The sequence below is a fragment of the Pongo pygmaeus genome, chromosome 2 (assembly GCF_028885625.2).
Source record: "Pongo pygmaeus isolate AG05252 chromosome 2, NHGRI_mPonPyg2-v2.0_pri, whole genome shotgun sequence".
NCBI classification, from domain to species: domain Eukaryota; kingdom Metazoa; phylum Chordata; class Mammalia; order Primates; family Hominidae; genus Pongo; species Pongo pygmaeus.
Genome location: NC_085930.1, coordinates 113,260,794 through 113,279,942, shown reverse-complemented (window position 1 = coordinate 113,279,942; position 19,149 = coordinate 113,260,794). Strand labels below are relative to the sequence as shown.

The following is a 19,149-nucleotide window of genomic DNA, read 5'->3' as shown; positions in this document are numbered from 1 at the left end:
TGTTTTTAATGTAATATATGTTCAGTGAAAAACATTTAGAAGATGCACACCAAAAACTATAAAGGATTTCTTTAAAAACAGAATTAACCACTATTAACACACTATTGCATTTTCTTCCATTTTTTAATGTATGAATGTGTAAAAACTTGGCTTCATATGGTATATATAATTTTATATTTACCTTTTATTTTACCTAACCATATATTATGATCATTTTCCTGTGTTGTTAATGTCCTTTTAAAATATGATTTTTTTATGAGAGCATATTCTAAGTACCATAACTTAAAAAGAAAAAAAATTGACCATTCGATTATGAAAGAAAGTACATTCTTATTGTAAAAATTTAAAACCATAGAAAGAGTGTTAAAGTCAAAATGAAAGATCCTCCTTCCAATCCCATTTACTGAATGCCATCACTGGTCAAAGCTTAGTATGTTGTTGTTCTACACTTTCCAGGTCAGTATATTAACTTATTTTCTTTACTATTTACTATCCCATAATTTATCAATCATACCTCCCTCATGGACATCAGGCTATGTCCTGTTTTGTTGCTACAGCAATAATATAATAAGCCTTCTTACTCATATAATCTTAGTGATTTTATTTCTGTAGGACAGGTTCAAAGGACAGGTGTATTTTTTTATTTAAATGAACAAATAGGTAATCTTCCAACAAAATTAAAACCATTCAGATTACCACCCATGTTGTGATGACTTTTTGAAATAAGCTTCAGGAATTCCAAAACGTTCTAATAATAAGTACTTAGATAATGAGGATCCGTTTCTGGATTTTCTGTTCTATACGTTCATTTTTCTATTTTGGGGCCAATATCATGTTGTTCTACTTGCAAGTCTATTTTTCTACTCTCAGATGTTTATTTTGAACTTAAAAGTCATTTGAAGCAGTAACAAAAAAGGAAGTTTTTTGTTGAGATTGTGATTGCAATCACATTGATTAATATATTAATTTGGTTAAAATGCACTTATTACTGACATCAACAATTTCTATCCAGAATTATACAATGTATTTCCATTTATCTAATTCTTGGCTTGTATCCTTCAGTAAAATGTATAGTTTTCATCATTGGTTCTGTACCTCTGTTGTTAAATGTATTTTCTTTGTGTATATTTTTTAAGCTTTCTATCACTATCAAGAATAGTTTCTATCATTGTTTTTTCCAGTTTTAACCACTCTAAGATCAGATTATGCTGTAGTTTTCTAGTGGACTTTTCTCCCTCGAGCCCATTGACTGACTTTTTCATGACAGTGCCCTGCAAACACTAAGCTCGGTGAAGACTGTTGAATGTTGAATGCCTGAACTTCGCACATTGGCAAATTATACTTAAAGAATGCCATAACAAAAATTCAAACACACAAAAAAAGAACTAATATTTACTAAGCTTTTCCTATGTAATAAGTCAGAAATAATTTATGTTATCTTGTTTCTTCTCTGGGCCAAGCCAGAAATAATTTATAGTTTTAATCATTTTAAAAGTATAAATCTCCCTTCAGACTATACTAGAAAAGAAAAAAAGTACAAATCAGATTTGTAAGTAGATACTAAATAGCCAATTGATTAGTTTGATATTTTTTTCTTTTTTCTTTTTTTCTTTTTTTTTTTTTGAGATGGAGTCTTGCTCTGTTGCCCAGGCTGGAGTGCAGTGGTGCGATCTTGGCTCACTGCAAGCTCTGCCTCCCAGGTTCACGCCATTCTCCTGCCTCAGCCTCCCGAGTAGCTGGGACTACAGGCGCCTGCCACCACGCCTGGCTAATTTTTTCTATTTTTTTTAGTAGAGATGGGGTTTCACTGTGTTAGCCAGGATGGTCTCGATCTCCTGACCTCGTGATCCGCCCGCCTTGGCCTCCCAAAGTGCTGGAATTACAGGTGTGAGCCACCACACCCGGCATATTTTTTTCTTTCAACCAATATTTCAGCCATAGGGTGACCCAAGTATGATATGCTACAGATTACATGTAACAATTTTTGAAAATCATAGATTTTTTTCATACCATAGAGGCAGAAAGGGGCCTGTTTGCCTCTTTCTCAGTCATATGAAGATCTTTCTGGAAAACACTCATTTGGGTTATATTTCATGAATGTTAAGCTTTTATAAGATTTTTGCAGAATCTTGTCACTGACCTTTGTTAAACAATTGCATTACTTGAATATGTACCTCAGTTTCCTCATCAGTAAAATGAAAGGGTTGGGCTAAATGTCTGAGTCAAGATTTTACTGTAGGGTGGCCAGGTACAGTGGCTCACACCTGTAATCCTAGCACTTTGGGAGGCTAAGGCAGGAGAATCTCTTGTGCCCAGGAGTTTGAGACCAACCTGGGTAACACAGGGAGACCCTACCTCTACAAAAAGAAAAAAAAATTAATTAATTTAAAATTTTTTTTTTTTTTTTTTTTTGAGACGGAGTCTTGCTCTGTCACCCAGGCTGGAGTGTAATGGTGCAATCTCGGTTTGCTGCAACCTCCGCCTCCCGGGTTCAAGTGATTCTCCTGCCTCAGCCTCCCGAGTAGCTGGGACTACAGGTGCATGCCACCACGCCTGGCTAATTTTTGTATTTTTAGGAAAGACGGGGTTTCACCAAGTTGCCCAGGCTGGTCTCAAACTCCTGACCTCAAATGATCTGCCTGCCTCAGCCTCCTAAAGTGCTGGGATTACCGATGTGAGCCATCACACCCGGCCAAAAGAAAAGATTTTACTGTAAGGGAAGCAGTACGCCTTAGTGGCTTAAGTTGAACATAGTTCAAATCCAATTCCTTAGAAAAGAGAGTTCATAAATTGAATCAACAACATTTAGGACTTTAGCATAAAATAGAGTATTTTGCACCAGTAGATTAAAGATTGAATAGTGATATGGAAAAAGTAAAGCCAAGTCTCTATCTGAGTCTTTAAATCAAATAAATTGCAATGGATAAAAGATTTATATGTGAAAAGGATATTTGTTTGTAATGGCAAAATGATTGGGAACCACCTCAATGTTCATCTAGATGATATTCCTTAAATAAAGTATGGTTTATTTGTACAGTGGAATACTATGCAGCTACTAAAAAAAATAGGCCACTGTATAAGTACAATGAATGGAAAGATCTCAAAGATATATATTTTTAAGTGGGAAAAGCAATGGGTAGAATGGGGTATATAAAGTGCTACCATTTATGGCTTTAAAAAAAGAAAAGCGTGAGAGAAAAATATATATTTGCATGTGCATGCCAGATCTTTGGAAGGATACACAAAAACTGGCAATAGTGATTGTTTCCAGAGAGAGGCCTGATGGCTGCAAGTGGATGAGAAGGAGACTTCACTTTCATATGTTTATTTGTACCTTTTGGATTATTTTGCTAGGTGGATAGGTGATATTCTACTTAAAATGATACATTATATATATCCATTTTCTCACCAAGTGAAGTTCATAAAACCTGGTTCATAGGGCTATCATAAGAGTTGGATCAGATAATGTGAGAGAGAGCCTAGCGCTATGCCTGGTACAAGGTAATTGTCACACACACACACACACACACACACGCTTTTGCCACCCCTACTTGAATTATCTAGACAACCTGTGATCAAAGACATGCTGACACAGATTGGTATTTTTTGTTTCTCTCTTGGCATCGGAGGGTAGTGATAGAGAGAATTTGCAAAAGGGAAATACTTGGCTCTCCACAAAAAAAGTGGTTTCTAACACCTTACTCTTATACCTACAGAATTCTCCTACCAAAAACCATCTCACCAATCCCTGTTACCCTCGGGATTATAGCATCAGCTTCACCATGGGCCAGGTATTTGATAGCCTGTGCACTGTGGACCAGAGGCCAGAAAGTTATAACCCCAATGACGTCATCACTTTTGAAGGAACTGGGGACCCATCTCTGTGTAAGGAGAAGGTGGCTTCCATATTTGACTTCAAAGCTTGCTATGATCAAGAAACCTGTTCTTTTGATGGGGTTTATCAGCCAAAGATTAAAGGGCCATTTGTGGTAAGAGCAAAACCTTCTGAAAGATTCCTTTCTTTCCCCATTAAATATTTATTTCTCACTTTTCTGTTTCTCCTCTGCTGACTTGTTAGCCACCTTCTTATTCCTCACCCATAAACCTTTCTATTATACCCCATTCTGAGAACTAATTTCCTTCTGTATTACTTATTTCCAGGCTTTCGCAGGATTCTACTACACAGCCAGTGCTTTAAATCTTTCAGGTAGCTTTTCCCTGGACACCTTCAACTCCAGCACCTGGAATTTCTGCTCACAGAATTGGAGTCAGGTCAGTATTTAAAGAGAAGGGATCAATGTCAGTACAAAAAAATATGGTAGAATCTATTCTATGTTTGTGTATTCTGAATTTAGCCTTTATGCTCTTCTATTTCCATCACATCTGTAAAATAAAAGGAATAAGGGAATCTACTCCCACACCTGTGGTGTGAATTAATGTTATAACTACATGCACAATGGCTAGAACAATATTTGGCATATAATAAGCACTCAATGAGTTTAAAGATTAGTATATTGTGATATTATATAGGGATATTTTCATAATTATATTGCATGATTATATGATTGTATTATAAAGTATTTTCTATTATGAAATTATGGGTGATAAGATTCTTTAAAACATGACTTTTAACCCAAGGTGTTCATTTTAAAACATACCTGCCTGCCCTGCCTCTCAGATGTTTTAAACCTTTCAGCTCCCATTGCTGCTCCCCAAATTTGATGAGGTATACGCCCGCTCTTACTGCTTCTCAGCCAACTATATCTACCACTTGTTTGTGAACGGTTACAAATTCACAGAGGAGACTTGGCCCCAAATACATTTTGAAAAAGAAGTAAGTCAAAGCACAAATCATTTTCTCTTCTTCTTCCCAACAGAGAGGTTTGTATGTATGTGTGTGGAACAAATGTAGAAGGTAAAAGGGTAAGAGGATAGTAACTAATTCTTCTCCATTTTATTCAGATGTCAGAGTAAGATACAGGCCCTAGGGCCTGATGGATTTGCATTAGCATTAAATAAATATTTTCTCTTTGAATGAACCTGAAGTCATTATATTACTGACAAAGATTTGGGGGATGGGGAAGATATTCTTAGCTCAGGGTTTAATATATTTAAAAATATGTATATTTATAGATATCTATAAATACATACATATATATATGATGGTCAAGTGACCAGAATGGTCCAAAGCTGGAATCACAGCTGTCACCTGGTGACAGGTGAAAGGACCTCCACACCTTGTTTTTAGGCAGGGCTAAGCCTTGTGAATATGTTCAGCCAGCACTATGTTTCCCAGGTTCCAGAGAATTTTCTCATTTCAGGAATAGCTGATATGAAGCCTGAAGGATGTCTGGAGTCAGCCTGTTCAATACTAGCTTCAGCAATAATTAGATTGAACCAATTAATTAGGCCTCTGACTATCCTGCATTAGGCCTCTGACTACTTTTACATAATAAAATTGAGTCATCTACAAAAAAATAAGGATGTCTGGAGACATAAGGACTGTTGGTAGCATGTACTCTCTAAGCTTTGCTTCTAATAAATCTAATTACCAGTAAAGTATATTATAAGAATGGAGAATGACTTTCCATTTGAATGCCAGTTTGAGTTGACATAATATTCTAAGTTAAAAGTTCCCTTTTTTTAATTATAAAGAATTTTGTGTCCAGCCAAATTAGTATTTAAATGTGAAGATGTAGGCTGGGCATGGTGGCTCACACCTGTAATCCCAGCGCTTTGGGAGGCCGAGGCAGGCAGATCACCTGAGGTCAGGAGTTTGAGACCAGCCTGACCAACATGGAGAAACCCTGTCTCTACTAAAAATATGAAATTAGCCGGGCATGTTGGTGCATGCCTGTAATCCCAGCTACTCAGAGGCTGAGGCAGGAGAATCACTTGCACCTGGGAGGTGAAGGTTGTGGTGAGCCGAGATCTCGCCATTGCACTCCAGCCTGGGCAACAACAGCAAAACTCCATCTCAAAAAATAAAAATAAAAATAAATAAATAAAAATGTGAAGGTGTAAAAAGACTTAAGAAGATTTGCTGCACAAAGACTTACAATGAAAATATTTTTGGTGGAAGTAATAAAATAAGAAGAGAAATAAATCCAGGAGATGTTACAAAAACACTGGAAGTAAGAATAAATGATGCTGTGGCTTAAAATTTACATTAAAAAGGCCGGATGCTGTGGCTCACGCCTGTAATCCCAGCACTTTGGGAGGCCGAGGCAGGTGAATCACTTGAGGTCAGGAGTTTGAGACCAGCCTGGCCAACATGGCAAAACCATGTCTCTACTAAAAATACAAAAAATTAGCTGGGTGTGGTGGCATGCGCCTGTACTCCCAGCCACTCAGGAGGCTGAGGCAGGAGAATTGCTTGAAACTGGGAGGTGGAGGTTGCAGTGAGCTGAGATCTCACCATTTCACTTTAGCCTGGGCGAAAGAGCAAGACTCTGTCACAAAAAAAAAAAAAAAAAATTATATTAAAAAATCAGAAAACGAACACTAAAGAAAAGTATTTAAAAAAAACTCCATTCATATGACTCAAGTATAGAAAATATCCACATGGTAAGGGTGTGGTAAGGAGTTATAAGATACAGGGACATAAGAGTAACCTAAAATTCTCTTCTTGTCAAAGGGAACACAGAGATATCTTTTTCTTTTTCTTTTTTTTTTTTTGAGACAGAGTCTCGCTCTGTCGCCTAGGCTGGAGTGCAATGGTGTGATCTTGGCTCACTGCAGCCTCCGCCTCCTGGGCTCAAGCAATTCTCCTGCCTCAGCCTCCTGAGTAGCTGGGATTACAGGCACCCACCATCATGCCTGGCTAATTTTTGTATTTTTGTAGACAGGGTTTCACCATGTTGGCCAGGCTGGTCTTGAACTCCTGACCTCAGGTGATCCCGCCTCGGCCTCCCAAAGTGCTGGGATTATAGGCGTGAGCCACCATGCCTGGCCACAGATATCATTTTTAAGGCAGGAAAGAAGAAAAAAATTACATAGAAAAATAGCACTAATTGAAAATTTAAAAGATATTAGAAAGAAGTGTAAATATATTAATAATCACAATAATTATAAATGGACTAAACCTACCAGTTAAAAAAGAGATGTCAAATTGAATTTTTAGAAATCAAGCAGGTGCCATTTATAAGGGAAACATGGTTCAAGCATAAAGACATGGAAAGATTGAAAGATAATTTTTTTAAATTATCAAACACTACCCAAAAGCAAGCTGGTATAACTATTTAGTATCTGGCAAAGCCGTCTTTAAGACAAAGAGCCTCATTCTAGACAGAGAGGGTTACAACATAATGACAAAATGTTCAATTCACTATGAAGACTGCAAAAGGTGAAACATTTATACACCTAATAAAACACCCTAAAAACATGTAAAGCAAAAATAGATACAACTACCAGAATAAATTGACAGTCGGCTTCCCATTTGGGCTGATTTTCTATTCTTAGAAACTGGTCCTGGGATCAGTAAACCACTCATTAGCCTTTTTCTCTAGCCACAAACACTCCTGTGCTCCTGGACAACAGGAACACTTTCACTGTTATTAACTGTGCCTTCTTCACTCTTGGCTGTGACAAGATTGTGAGGATTTGTTCTTTTGACTATTTCTTCTGCAGCACTGGAGGTGAGATTCCCCAAGCCTTTGTGGCTACAGTGTGGTGTCTTAACTTGGGCAAGTCCTTTCACCTCTTTGGGCCACAATTTCCCATGGGAGCTTTGTGAGGTTGATAGCGGTATGCCTCCGGTATGTAATTGCAGCCTTGAGCCTTGCCCTGAGAACTGAGCCATCTCCTCTACTCCACAGGTGGGGAATAGCAGCATAGCCTGGTCTCTTGGCTACATGCTCAGCCTGACCAACCAGATCCCAGCTGAAAGCCCTCTGATCCGTCTGCCCATAGAACCACCTGTCTTTGTGGGCACCCTCGCTTTCTTCACAGCAGCAGCCTTGCTGTGTCTGGCATTTCTTGCATACCTGTGTTCAGCATCCAGAAAAAAGAGGCACTCCGAGCATGCCTTTGACCATGCAGTGGATTCTGACTGAGCCTTCAAAGCAGCTCCTGGAGTCCAATGGCTGCTTAGAGTCAGCCTGGGTGGCACCAGGCAATGCAGGTGAAGTGGCTGCCTTCAGGAAATACAACTAACTAAAATCAAACACCTAGGTCATGTGCCTCTCAAATACTGATTTCTGCCACAGCACCTCTTGAGGCGTCCCTTGGCTATTCTGTGCATATTGTTCTTCAGAGACCTCACTACCCACGTGCTGATCTACTGGGGAACAGAGAAGAGACAGGCCACCAAGGTCAGGCTCTTAAGTCCCCCAGAGGAAGAGTAAGTTGAGAAGGTATCAGTTTAATGTTGAAGAACTGACCTCAGGGCTCAGTTTCCATTTCCCTCCCTCAGTATTCTTCGTGGCAAGATACCTATTAAGCATTTTGCCAATCAGAATCTCATTTTATAGTTTTTTCCCATCGGTCTTTAACTAAGACTTTCTTGTAGCAATCTCTTAGGCAGTGAACACCCTCAGATCAGTGGAATATAGTATCTGGGGGAGAAGACTTACTTCCTTCAGGGCAGCGGCCACAGCCAGGCTTCTGTCATACAGGTGGATCCCGAAGCACAGAGACATAAAAAAGGTCTCCCAGAAAACTATAGACCATTCTCCAAGTGGAATTCCCACTTAGGGCTCTGGTCACTAGATTGCAACCTGTGTGTTTCTCATCATCCTCATCTCACCATTGTATCGCTATGCCCTCCCATAAAAACGCATTGATCCCTAGCAAGATTATTGCATTCCAGATTTTACTGCCTTTGCTAGGCTTTTGCTTAGCAAAGTGCTGACTTTCCATTGTTATCATGGTGTATATATTTTTGTCACCATTCCCACAAGTATACTTGATGTTGTCATAGAACATCCTACTCTATGATTTATTAACGAATTACTTTCCTAGATCATAGACCTCTCTGCATAGTAGTCATAGGTCTTGACTTTGGGGAAAGAAAAGGAAGCTGCAGGAATATTTATCTCCAAAGTCGAATGCGAAAGAACTCCAGCAAATCCAATGGCTACAAACTAAAAATCAGCATTATTTCATATTGCTGTTTCTTAGCTGAATATGGAATAAAGAACTGTTATTTTATTTTGACTTGCAATGGGTGTGTGTTAACTTGCATATGGTACTCTTTCTCCTAAGGACCCTAGGTGATATTTATGAGAGAAATTTTTTTTCCCTAGCGAATTAAGAAACCCATTCATTAATATCACCTTTATTCCAGAGAGTTCAAAGTGCTTTTACTTCGATAAACCTTTGACTGCTTGAGATTATTGAGTCAAGCATTTCTGTACCTTATTTGAAATTCTAAGCCTCTGTGAGGCCACAACCTGACACTCAAATCTTGGTTCTCATCCAGAACGGCTACTCCTATCCCAAACTGTACCTTTGCTCCCACCATCCTCTCTACTATATTATAGATCATCCTCCCACCCATCCAAATCATGTATGTGTCTCAAGGTCCAGTTCCTTCATATAAGTCTTCCACAAAGCTTTCCTTGCACACACATACTATGCTCTATCTCCTGGACCACTTTTTCAAAACCAGCCATGTAAGTCCTCATATTGTTATTTATCTTGGCATATGTGTACAGCTTATTTCTAAAAGACAGAGTAGGCTACTTGAGGGCAAAGCCTATTGTACATCACTCCTCATTTATTCAACAGACATCTAAAAACACCTATTATGGCTGATACCTTTTAGGTGTGATTTTGGATTTGGACATATGCTACGAACACAGTATTTATTCATATTTGTTGGTTGAGGTTGTTTCCATGAATGACTAAGAAATGGGCAATAAATTATAGAGATAGCAGGGAAAAAAACAGCATACAAATCACCAAGAGCTTGCAAGAAAAAAAATCTGTATGTGCAAGAAAGAGAGCCAAAGCTCCATGAAGGCAAGTCCTAGTGAACATTTCTAACTCATTTGGGAAGTTAGAATAAGCTGAGGTACTTCAGGTTTTCTGACACACACCGAAGAATTTTTGACTGGGTGCAGTAGCTCACACCTGTAATCTCAGCCTTTTGGGAGTAGCTGAGGCAGGCGGGATTGCTTGAGTCCAGAAGTTCGAGAGCAGCCTGGGAAACGTGGTGAAACCTCTTCTCTCCAAAAAATACAAAAATTAGCCAGAAGTTGTGGGCACACTGGGAGTCCCAGCTACTTGGGAGGTTGAGGTAAGAGGACTGCTTGAGCCTGGGAGGTGGAGGTTGCAGTGAGCTGAGATCATGCCACTGCACTCCAGCCTGGGTAACAGAGCAAAACTCTCTCTCTCTCTCTCTCTCTCTCTCTCTCTCTCACACACACACACAAGAATTTTTATAGATAGACCATTGTGAAATCTGCAGTTCAAGTGGCATATCTAGCACTGTTACTGTGGTGAACAGAATTCTCCTTCGCCCTCTGGTGTTACTCCAATTATGTGGTTACATTGTCACATGGCAAAAGGACTTTGCAGATGTAATTACAAATCAGTTGACCTTCAAATGGAGAGCTTATCCAGGTAGGCCTAACCTCACCACATGAGCTCTTTAAAGGCAGAGCATTTTCTCCAGAAGAGGAAGTCAGAGATTCAAAGCATGAGAAGAATTCCACATGCAGTTGCCGGCTTGAGAATGGAGGGCGCCGTGTGCAAAGGCCCTAAGTGCAGCCTCTAGAAACTAACAGCAGTCCCTGGCTGGCATCAGCAAAAAACCAGGAACCTCAGCCCTACAGCTGCAAGGAGCTGGATTCTGCCAACAACCTGAATGAACTTGGAAGCATATTTTCCCCCAGAGCTTTCAGATAAGAGTCCAGGTCAGATCATATCTTGATTTCACCCTACTGAGACCCTAAGTGGAGAACCCAGTTGAGCCCACTCTGACTTCTGACCTACAAAACTATAAAGTAACAAAAAGATGATGTTTAAAGCCACTAAATTTGTGGCAATTTGTTACACAGTCACAGTAAACTAATACAACTATGGAACCCCAAACCCCAAAGCTCCAACCAAAGCAAGTCTTTTGATCTGAAATATGTGAAGATAAAAGTGATGAGTAGCACAAATAGTGTCTATTCCTAATCACAGCTATGTAAAAAAAGCATGGGTTCAGAGGTAAAAGTACGTGCCAGCATTACTCAGTCACTGAGTGATTTGGGGAATAGGGATCGGGGCTTGAGCTTTGGGCCTGGTTGAGTCCAAAACCCATTGCATAACTTTGCCTTTTACCCAGAAAGGCAGCATCATATAGTAGTTAGGAATTTGGCTTTATATTTCCGTAGTCTAACATACCCATTCACATACAGACACCTGATTTATAACAGAGGTGTCACATCAGAGCAGTGGGAAAATGCAGGACAATTGGATATCTTAATGGAGAAAAAATGAATTTGACCCTTTCCTCACTCCACTTGCAAGAATTGTTTCCAGGTAGCTTAAAGACCTAAGTGTGAAAAACCTATAAAGGTTTAGAAGAAAATGTAGAACATTTTTAGGATACTGGGTAAGGGAAGGGTTTCTTAAACACTACACAAAAAGCATTAACCATAAGAAAGTATTTAATACATTAAAATGTAAAACTTCTGTTTCTCAAAAAACATCATTAAAAGAGTGAAAAGACAAGCCACAGAGTGGAAGAAGGTATTTACAACATATATAACTGATAAAGGACTACTTTCCAAATTACATGAAGAACACTTACAAATAAATAAGAAAAAGGAAGATGATTCAATTTTTCTAAACAGGCAATAGTCTTGAAAAGACACTTTTCAAAAGGAGACAACTAAGTATCTAATAAACATATGAAAAGATGCTCAATCTCATTATTGGGATAATGCAAATTAAAACTACAGAGAAATAGTACAATATGCTCATTCGTTTGGCAAAACTTAGAAGTCTGACAATACCAAAATTAGTGAGGATGTGGAACTGGAACTCTCCTATACCGCTGTAGGAATGTAAATTAATGCAACCACTCTGGAAAATGGAGGTATTGTCTAATAAAGTTGAAGAAATTCCAGTCCAAAGTATATACCTTAGCGATATATACTCTTAGATATACCAGGATACATGCCTAAGAATGTTTTAAGCAGCAAGCAAGATGCCTATCCTACGGAATAAAGGAATAAATAAATAGCGATATAGCCATACTAGAAAATACTGTACATCAATGAAAACAAAAGAACTACATAATAAAAAGGTTTTTTTGTTTGTTTTTTTTGTTTTGTTTTGTTTTTGTTTTGAGATGGAGTCTCGCTCTGTCGCCCAGGCTGGAGTGCAGTGGCTCAATCTTGGCTCACTGCAACCTCCACCTCCTGGGTTCAAGCGATTCTCCTGCCTCAGCCTCCTGGGATTACAGGCATCTGCCACCACGTCCAGCTAATTTTTGTATTTTTAGTAGAGACAGGGTTTCACCATGTTGGCCAGGCTGGTCTCGAACTCCTGACCTCGTGATCCCTCCGCCTTGGCCTCCCAAAGTGCTGGGATTACAGGCGTGAGCCATCGCGTCTGGCCTAATACAAAATTTAAAAACAGGCAAAACTAAACACAGAAGGTTAAACGCTAAAGAAAAGCAAGGAAATTATTACTCTGAAATTTGGGAGGAGATGGAGGCTGTATCTGCAAAAGGATAAATGGATGTCTTAGGCTGCTTGAACTGCCATAATAAAATACTATAAATTGAGTGGCTTAAACAACAGAAATTAATCTTCTCACAGTTTTGGAGCCTGGGAATTCCAACATAAAGGCATCAGCTAACTAATTCCTGGTGAGAGCTCAATTCCTGGCTTGCAGATGGTGGCCTTTATGCTGTGTCCACACGGCCTTTCCTCTGAGCTCTCAGGGAGAGAGAGCGAGAGAGAAAGAGAGAGCACTCTGGGATCTTTTCTGACAAGGGCATTAATCCCACCATGAGGGCCACTCCTTCATAACCTTATCTAACCCTAGTTATCTCCCCTCCCAAAGGCTCCATCTCCAAATCCTACACTGGGGGTTAGGGCTTCAACATATAAATTTGGGGGATCACAAATATTCAGTTCATAACAACAGGGCTTCTGGGGTGACAGTGTTATTCTACAACTAGGTAGTGGTTACAGGTGTTCCCTTTTTCAACCATTTATACATCATCGGTATGTCCTATACTACAATATAAAGTCACAGATCTGGGTTAACTCAAGAATTTTCTCCTTATTACCTCTATGGTTTTCATCATGTCTTTCAGTCTCCTTGAGTCTTAACTTCCTCCATATATAAAACAGGCATAATACCTACCTCATGGGATAGTTAAGAGAAAATACAGCACTTAGCCAGTGCCTGGCATGGATGTAGCCAATAAATACAAGTTTTAAAACATATCTCTTTCACCCATTTACTTATTCACTCATCATACTTTCACCAAAAGTCTACTGTGCGACAAGCCCTGAGCTAAATGACTAAGGGTGTAATAGAAATGAGACAACTGTTTTTTCTCTCGAAACATGAGACTTGAATGCCCTCTGTTGGAGCTATGGAAAAAATTCTTCCCAGGGTGAGCCTCCCACCCTTTTTTTAAACCTCTCTAAAGGTATTAGAAAAAAAAAATCATTAGTTCAAAAATATTTTTAATAGTATAAAATAAGGAGATAATTGGAAATCTGAACATTGAACATTATCAAGGAATTCCTGTTAATTTTTGTTTAGGTAAAATAATGGAACCGGCCTGGCGCCATGGCTCATGCCTGTTATCCCAGTGCTTTGAAAAGCTGAGGCGGATGGATTACCTGAGGTCAGGAGTTCGAGACCAGCCTGGCCAACTTGGTGAAACCCCGTCTCTACCAAAAAATACAAAAATTAGCCGGGTGTGGTGGTGCATACCTGTAATCCCAGCTGCTCGGGAGGCTGAGGCAAGAGAACCACTTGAACCTGGGTGGTGGAAGTTGTAGTGAGCCAAGATCATGCCACTGCACTCCAGCCTGAGCAGAAGAGCAAGACTCTGTCTCAAAATAAGTAAATAACTAATGAAATAATGGTATCTTGGATTTTTTTTTCAAGAACCCTTGCTGTTTAGATCAATGGTCCTCTACCTTTTTGGCACCAGAAACCAGTTTCATGGGAGACAATGTTTCCACGGACAGTGGGGGGCTGGGTGGGGAGGCACAGATGGTTTCAGGATGAAACTATTCCACCTCAGATCATCAGGCATTAGATTCTCATAAGGAGCAAACCTAGATCCCTCACACACACAGTTCACAATAGGGTTCGCGTTGTTGCTGATCTGACAGGAGGCAGAGCTCAGGTGGTAATGCTGGTGTGCCTGCTGCTCAACACCTGCTGTGCGGCCCGGTTCCTAAACAGGCCACGGACCAGTACTGGTCTACTGCCTGGCTGAGGGTTGGGGACCCCTGGTTTAGATACTTGCTGAACTGCTTCCAGATGAAATGATATGTCTGGCGTATCAGTCAAAGTTCAACCAGAGAAATAGAGCCAGTATGAAGAGATCTATTGCAAGGAATTGGCTTGTGAGACTATGGGGCTAGCTAGGCAAGTCCTAAATCCATAGGGCAGGCCGTCAGGAAGAGCAGGCTGGAACCCTCAGGCATGAACTAAAGCTACAGTCCACAGATGGAATTTCTTCCTTCTCAGAGAAGTCCCAGTTCTGCTCTTATGGATTTTCAACTGATTTAATCAGGCTCACCCAGATTATCTAGGATAAGTCCTCTTAAAAATCTACTAATTATGGGCAGTAATCACATCCACAAAATACTTTCACAGCTACACCTAGATTAACAAATAACTGGGTGCCATAGTCTAGCCAAGTTGACACATAAAATTGACCATCACATCTGTGAATTGATTCAAAATTACAGGGGAGGGAGAATGTAGGGGTAGAACTGGCCCATACTTTGATGGTCCTTGAGGTTGGGGTGATGAGACACAGAAGTTTATTACAGTATTCTGTCTGCTTTGTGTATGTTTACAATTTTCTAAATAAAAGTTAAAATATATATTTTGAGGCCGGGCGTGGAGGCTCACGCCTATAATCCCAGCACTTTGGGAGGCTGAGGTGGGCAGATCACCTGAGGTCAGGAGTTCGAGACCAGCCTGACCAACCTGGAGAAACCCTGTCTCTACTAAAATTACAAAATTAGCTGGGCATCGTGGTGCATGCCTGTAATCCCAGCTACTTGGGAGGCTGAGGCAGGAGAACTGCTTGAACCCGGAAGGTGGAGGTTGCGGTGAGCTGAGATCATGCCATTGCACTCCAGCCTGGGCAACAAGAATGAAACTGTCTCAAAAAAAAAAAAAAAAAAAAAAAAAATATATATATATATATATATATATATATATATAAACACTCAGAATCTCACTGCTGTATATTTGATATTTTTCTTTCTGAATCTTTTTCTCTACATATTTGTACATAGTTAAGATCATGCTGGAATTACAATTTTATATTTCATTTGTTCACAGCATTACACCATTAGCATTTTCAGATCTGATTAAAAATTATTCCCAAATATCAAAAAAAATGATTAAGAACTCAGGCTTTCACATCACAAAAACCTGGTTCACACATCCTAGTTCTGCTGTTCATTGTTGCGTGATCTTTGTCTAAAAATCTTAAGTTTTCTATGCCTGTTTCCTTTAATACAGCCATTCAATTCAACTGCTTGTTCATTTGTTCATTCAACTAATATTGATTGAATTCATCCTCTGTGTAGGTGGCGTAACTCCACCAATTAACAATGTAGACAAAGTTCTTGCCTTCAGGGAGCCAACAGTCTAGTGGGGGAGACAGACACTAACCAACTAAATACACACTGTACAGGGGATTATAAGTGATCTGGAGAAATATAAAGAAGAGTGAGGGGAAAGGAAAGTGCCAGGAGCATGAGATGGGGACACCATTAGGTCAGAAAAGTCTTTTCAGATAAGGTGACGTCTGAACGAACACTTGGAGAATGTGAAGGAGTCGGCCATTTGAATATCTGGAGGAAGAGCATTCTAAGCAAAAGAGACCACAAATACAAAGGCCATTGTGATTGGAGCAGAATAAATGAATGGAAGATGGAGGAGATAGGGTAAGGGAGTTAAGAGGGAGTAGATGGTGCAAGGGGGCCCCATTTAGAGTTCTGAACAAAGGAGGGGTATCTGGCTTCTGTTTCTAGTTACAGTGATAAAAAACAAAGGAGACAAGAGCAGAAACAGGAAAACCAGTTGGTGGGTGATTTTAATAATCCAGATGAGAAATGTTGATAGCTTGGACCAGGGTGGTAGCAGTAGAGGCTGTGAGCAATGGTCAGACCCCGGATATATGTGAAAGTAGAGCCCACAGTGTTTGCTGATGAATGTACGTGGAGTGAGAGAGAAAAAGAGGGGTTAAAAGTTATTCCAATATTTTTGCCTGAGTGACTGGCAGGATAGAGTTGCTATTAAATGGCATGTGAACACAGCAGGGAGAGTGAGTTTAGTAAGAGGAAGGTTAAGATCCAGACTATTTTCTTAAAAAAACAAAAATTGTTTATACCAGCACATATCCATAAGCATGGAGAGAAAAGAAGAAAACAACAAAAACATTTTGGCATGGTGGACCAGGGGTAACTGACTTAGCAGACCCAAGAAAGCACAATCCTAAAACAATGAGAAAATAAAAAATCAACCAATTTAAATAGTAGTGTTCTCAAAAAGCTCAGGAATCTGTGGCATCAAGTACAGCTACAAGCTGGGTTAGCAAGCACAAAATAAAGATAATTAAAGCTGTTTAAGAATAGTGATTCTGGCCGGATGCAGTGGCTCACGCCTGTAATCCCAGCACTTTGGGAGGCTGAGGCGGGTGGATCACGAGGTCAGGAGTTCAAGACCAGCCTGGCCAACATGGTGAAACCCTGTCTCTACTAAAAATACAAAAATTAGCCAGGTGTGGTGGAGCACCTGTTATCCCAGATACTAAGGAGGCTGAGGCAGCTGAGGCAGGAGAATCGCTTGAAGCCAGGAGGCAGAGGTTGCAGTGAACCGAGATTGCACCACTGCACTCCAGCCTGGGCAACAGAGCAAGACTCCTTCTCGAAAAGAAAAAAAAAAAGAATAGTGGTTCCCAGATACCTTCTACTCTTTGCTGATGAGTGACTGCCTCTTCCCAACTCAAGCATAGGAACTGGAAGGCACAAGGCACAGTTACGGGTGGAGGTGTCATACCAAAACAACAAGATTAAGGAAACCAAGGCATATTCAGTGTTTAGACTCCAAGCCTCTAACCCCATCAACTCCCAGGTTCTCGGTTAACTCTACCCTCTAGTCAGGACTTTGGAAGATTCTTCTTTCATGAGGAATCCAAGCAGTCCAGGAGAAAGGACACAAATGTGCTGGCATTTGGAGTTTGCTAGTCAGATTATCCTACAGTGAAGCTTGAATCAATAACTCAAAACTTCCAATCAGCTTTTTATCCCCTCACCTTAAATAGAAAACAAACGAGGTGCCAGGAGTGGTGGCTCACTCATGCCTGTAATCCCAGCACTTTGGGAGGCCAAGGCGGGTAGATCACCTGAGGTCAGCAGTTCGAGACCAGCCTGACCAACATGGTGAAATTCCATCTCTACTAAAAATACAATAATTAGCTGGGCATGATGGCAGATGCCTATAATCCCAGCTTCTCGGAAGGCTGAGGCAGGAGAATTGCTTGAATCCAGGAGGCGGAGGTTGCAGTGAGCCGAGATTGTGCCACTGCATTCGAGCCTGGGCAACAGAGGGTGACTCCATCTCAAAAAAAAAAAAGAAAGAAAGGAAAGAAAAGAAAAGAAAAGAAAGAAAACAAGGCAAGTATTTAAGGACAGCCCCCACTGTTGTTCTAGTCAGGCCTCAGGAAGATATGCACTTAGATGTTTGTGTTCTATCAGCCATTTTTACCCAGAAGTCTGTCTCTCTTGTTATTGTTACCTCCCTCTATCTTCTGTCATCTGCTTTCTTCTTCTAAATAAAAGTAGAGTTCCAAGAAGCCCATGTTTTTATTTTATTTTATTTTATTTTATTTATTTATTCATTTATTTTAGAGATGGGGGTCTATGTTGGTGAGGCTGGACTTGAACCCCTGGGCTCATGCAATCCTTCCTTCTCAGCCTCCCAAGTAGCTGGGACTACATGTGCACACCACTGGCAGGTTCCTGCTTGTGTCCCTTTGCTCTTATCTGCTTAAAAGTCACCTCTGAATCATCACTAGAACTTGATTTCTCACAGATGAAAAGGCAGTGTGATGAATACAAGTAAAGATTGGGATGATGCACTTGAAAGATGGAAGAAGGGGTAAGTTAAGGAACATAGGTGGCCATGAGAAGCTGAGAAAATAAGGAAACAAATTATCCCCTCAGAGTCTCCAAAAGGAACCTCTAAAAGCCAAAACGTTGACTTTAGCCCAGTAAAACTGAATTCAGACTTCTGACCTTCAGAACTGTAAGAGAATAAAAGTTGTTTTAAGCCATTAAAATAAAACAAAACAAAAATTGACCTCTCACAACAGAGAGGAAGTCTTACTGCCTTTCTGTAGATTTCAGAACCATGGTCAGGGATCCAAAAACACTCTATGAGGGTGACATGGGCTCCATCACACACTCTGGAAAGGAGTGTAAATTAATCTAATGTTCCGAAAAAGTAGCTATAATATGCTGCAAGATTTTAAAAGTGCACATTCTTCAACCCAACAACCGTATTTCTAAAAATTAATTCTAAGGAAACCTTTTTAAAAAATATGGACATTGTCATTACAGATACATATTGAAATATTTATGGATACACTGATATAATGTCTGGGATCTGCTTCACATTAATCCTGTTTGGTGAGCATATTCACATTTTCTCATAGGGGAGCCACTAGGCACATATGGCTATTGAGCTAGTCCAGTTGAGATATGCAATGAATGTAAAGTACACACTAGATTTTGAAGACTTAGTACCAAAAAAATTAAAATATGTCATTAATAACTTGGAAACTGGTTATATATTAAAACAATATTTTGGATATATTGAGTAAAATAACATGTTTTATTAAAATTAATTTCACAGAACAGGCACAATGGCTCACACTTGTAATCTCAGCACTTTGGGAGGCTGAGGTGAGATGGGAGCATCACTGAAGCCCAG

The 19,149-nt window shown here is 39.9% G+C and overlaps 2 protein-coding genes across 2 annotated transcripts in view; both read left to right on the top strand.

Moving 5' to 3' along the window:
- Window positions 1-9,163, top strand: part of ENTPD3 (ectonucleoside triphosphate diphosphohydrolase 3) — a 40,575-nt gene extending 31,412 nt beyond the window's left edge. Inside the window, exons 8-11 of the mRNA XM_054482427.2 lie at window positions 3,717-3,989; window positions 4,162-4,272; window positions 4,697-4,834; window positions 7,818-9,163. Coding sequence (XP_054338402.1) covers window positions 3,717-3,989; window positions 4,162-4,272; window positions 4,697-4,834; window positions 7,818-8,054 — 759 coding nt within the window. The 3' untranslated portion in view covers window positions 8,055-9,163. The remainder of the gene's footprint in view (window positions 1-3,716; window positions 3,990-4,161; window positions 4,273-4,696; window positions 4,835-7,817) is intronic.
- Window positions 1-19,149, top strand: part of RPL14 (ribosomal protein L14) — a 77,468-nt gene that overhangs the window by 34,663 nt on the left and 23,656 nt on the right. The gene's annotated exons all lie outside the window — the stretch shown is intronic.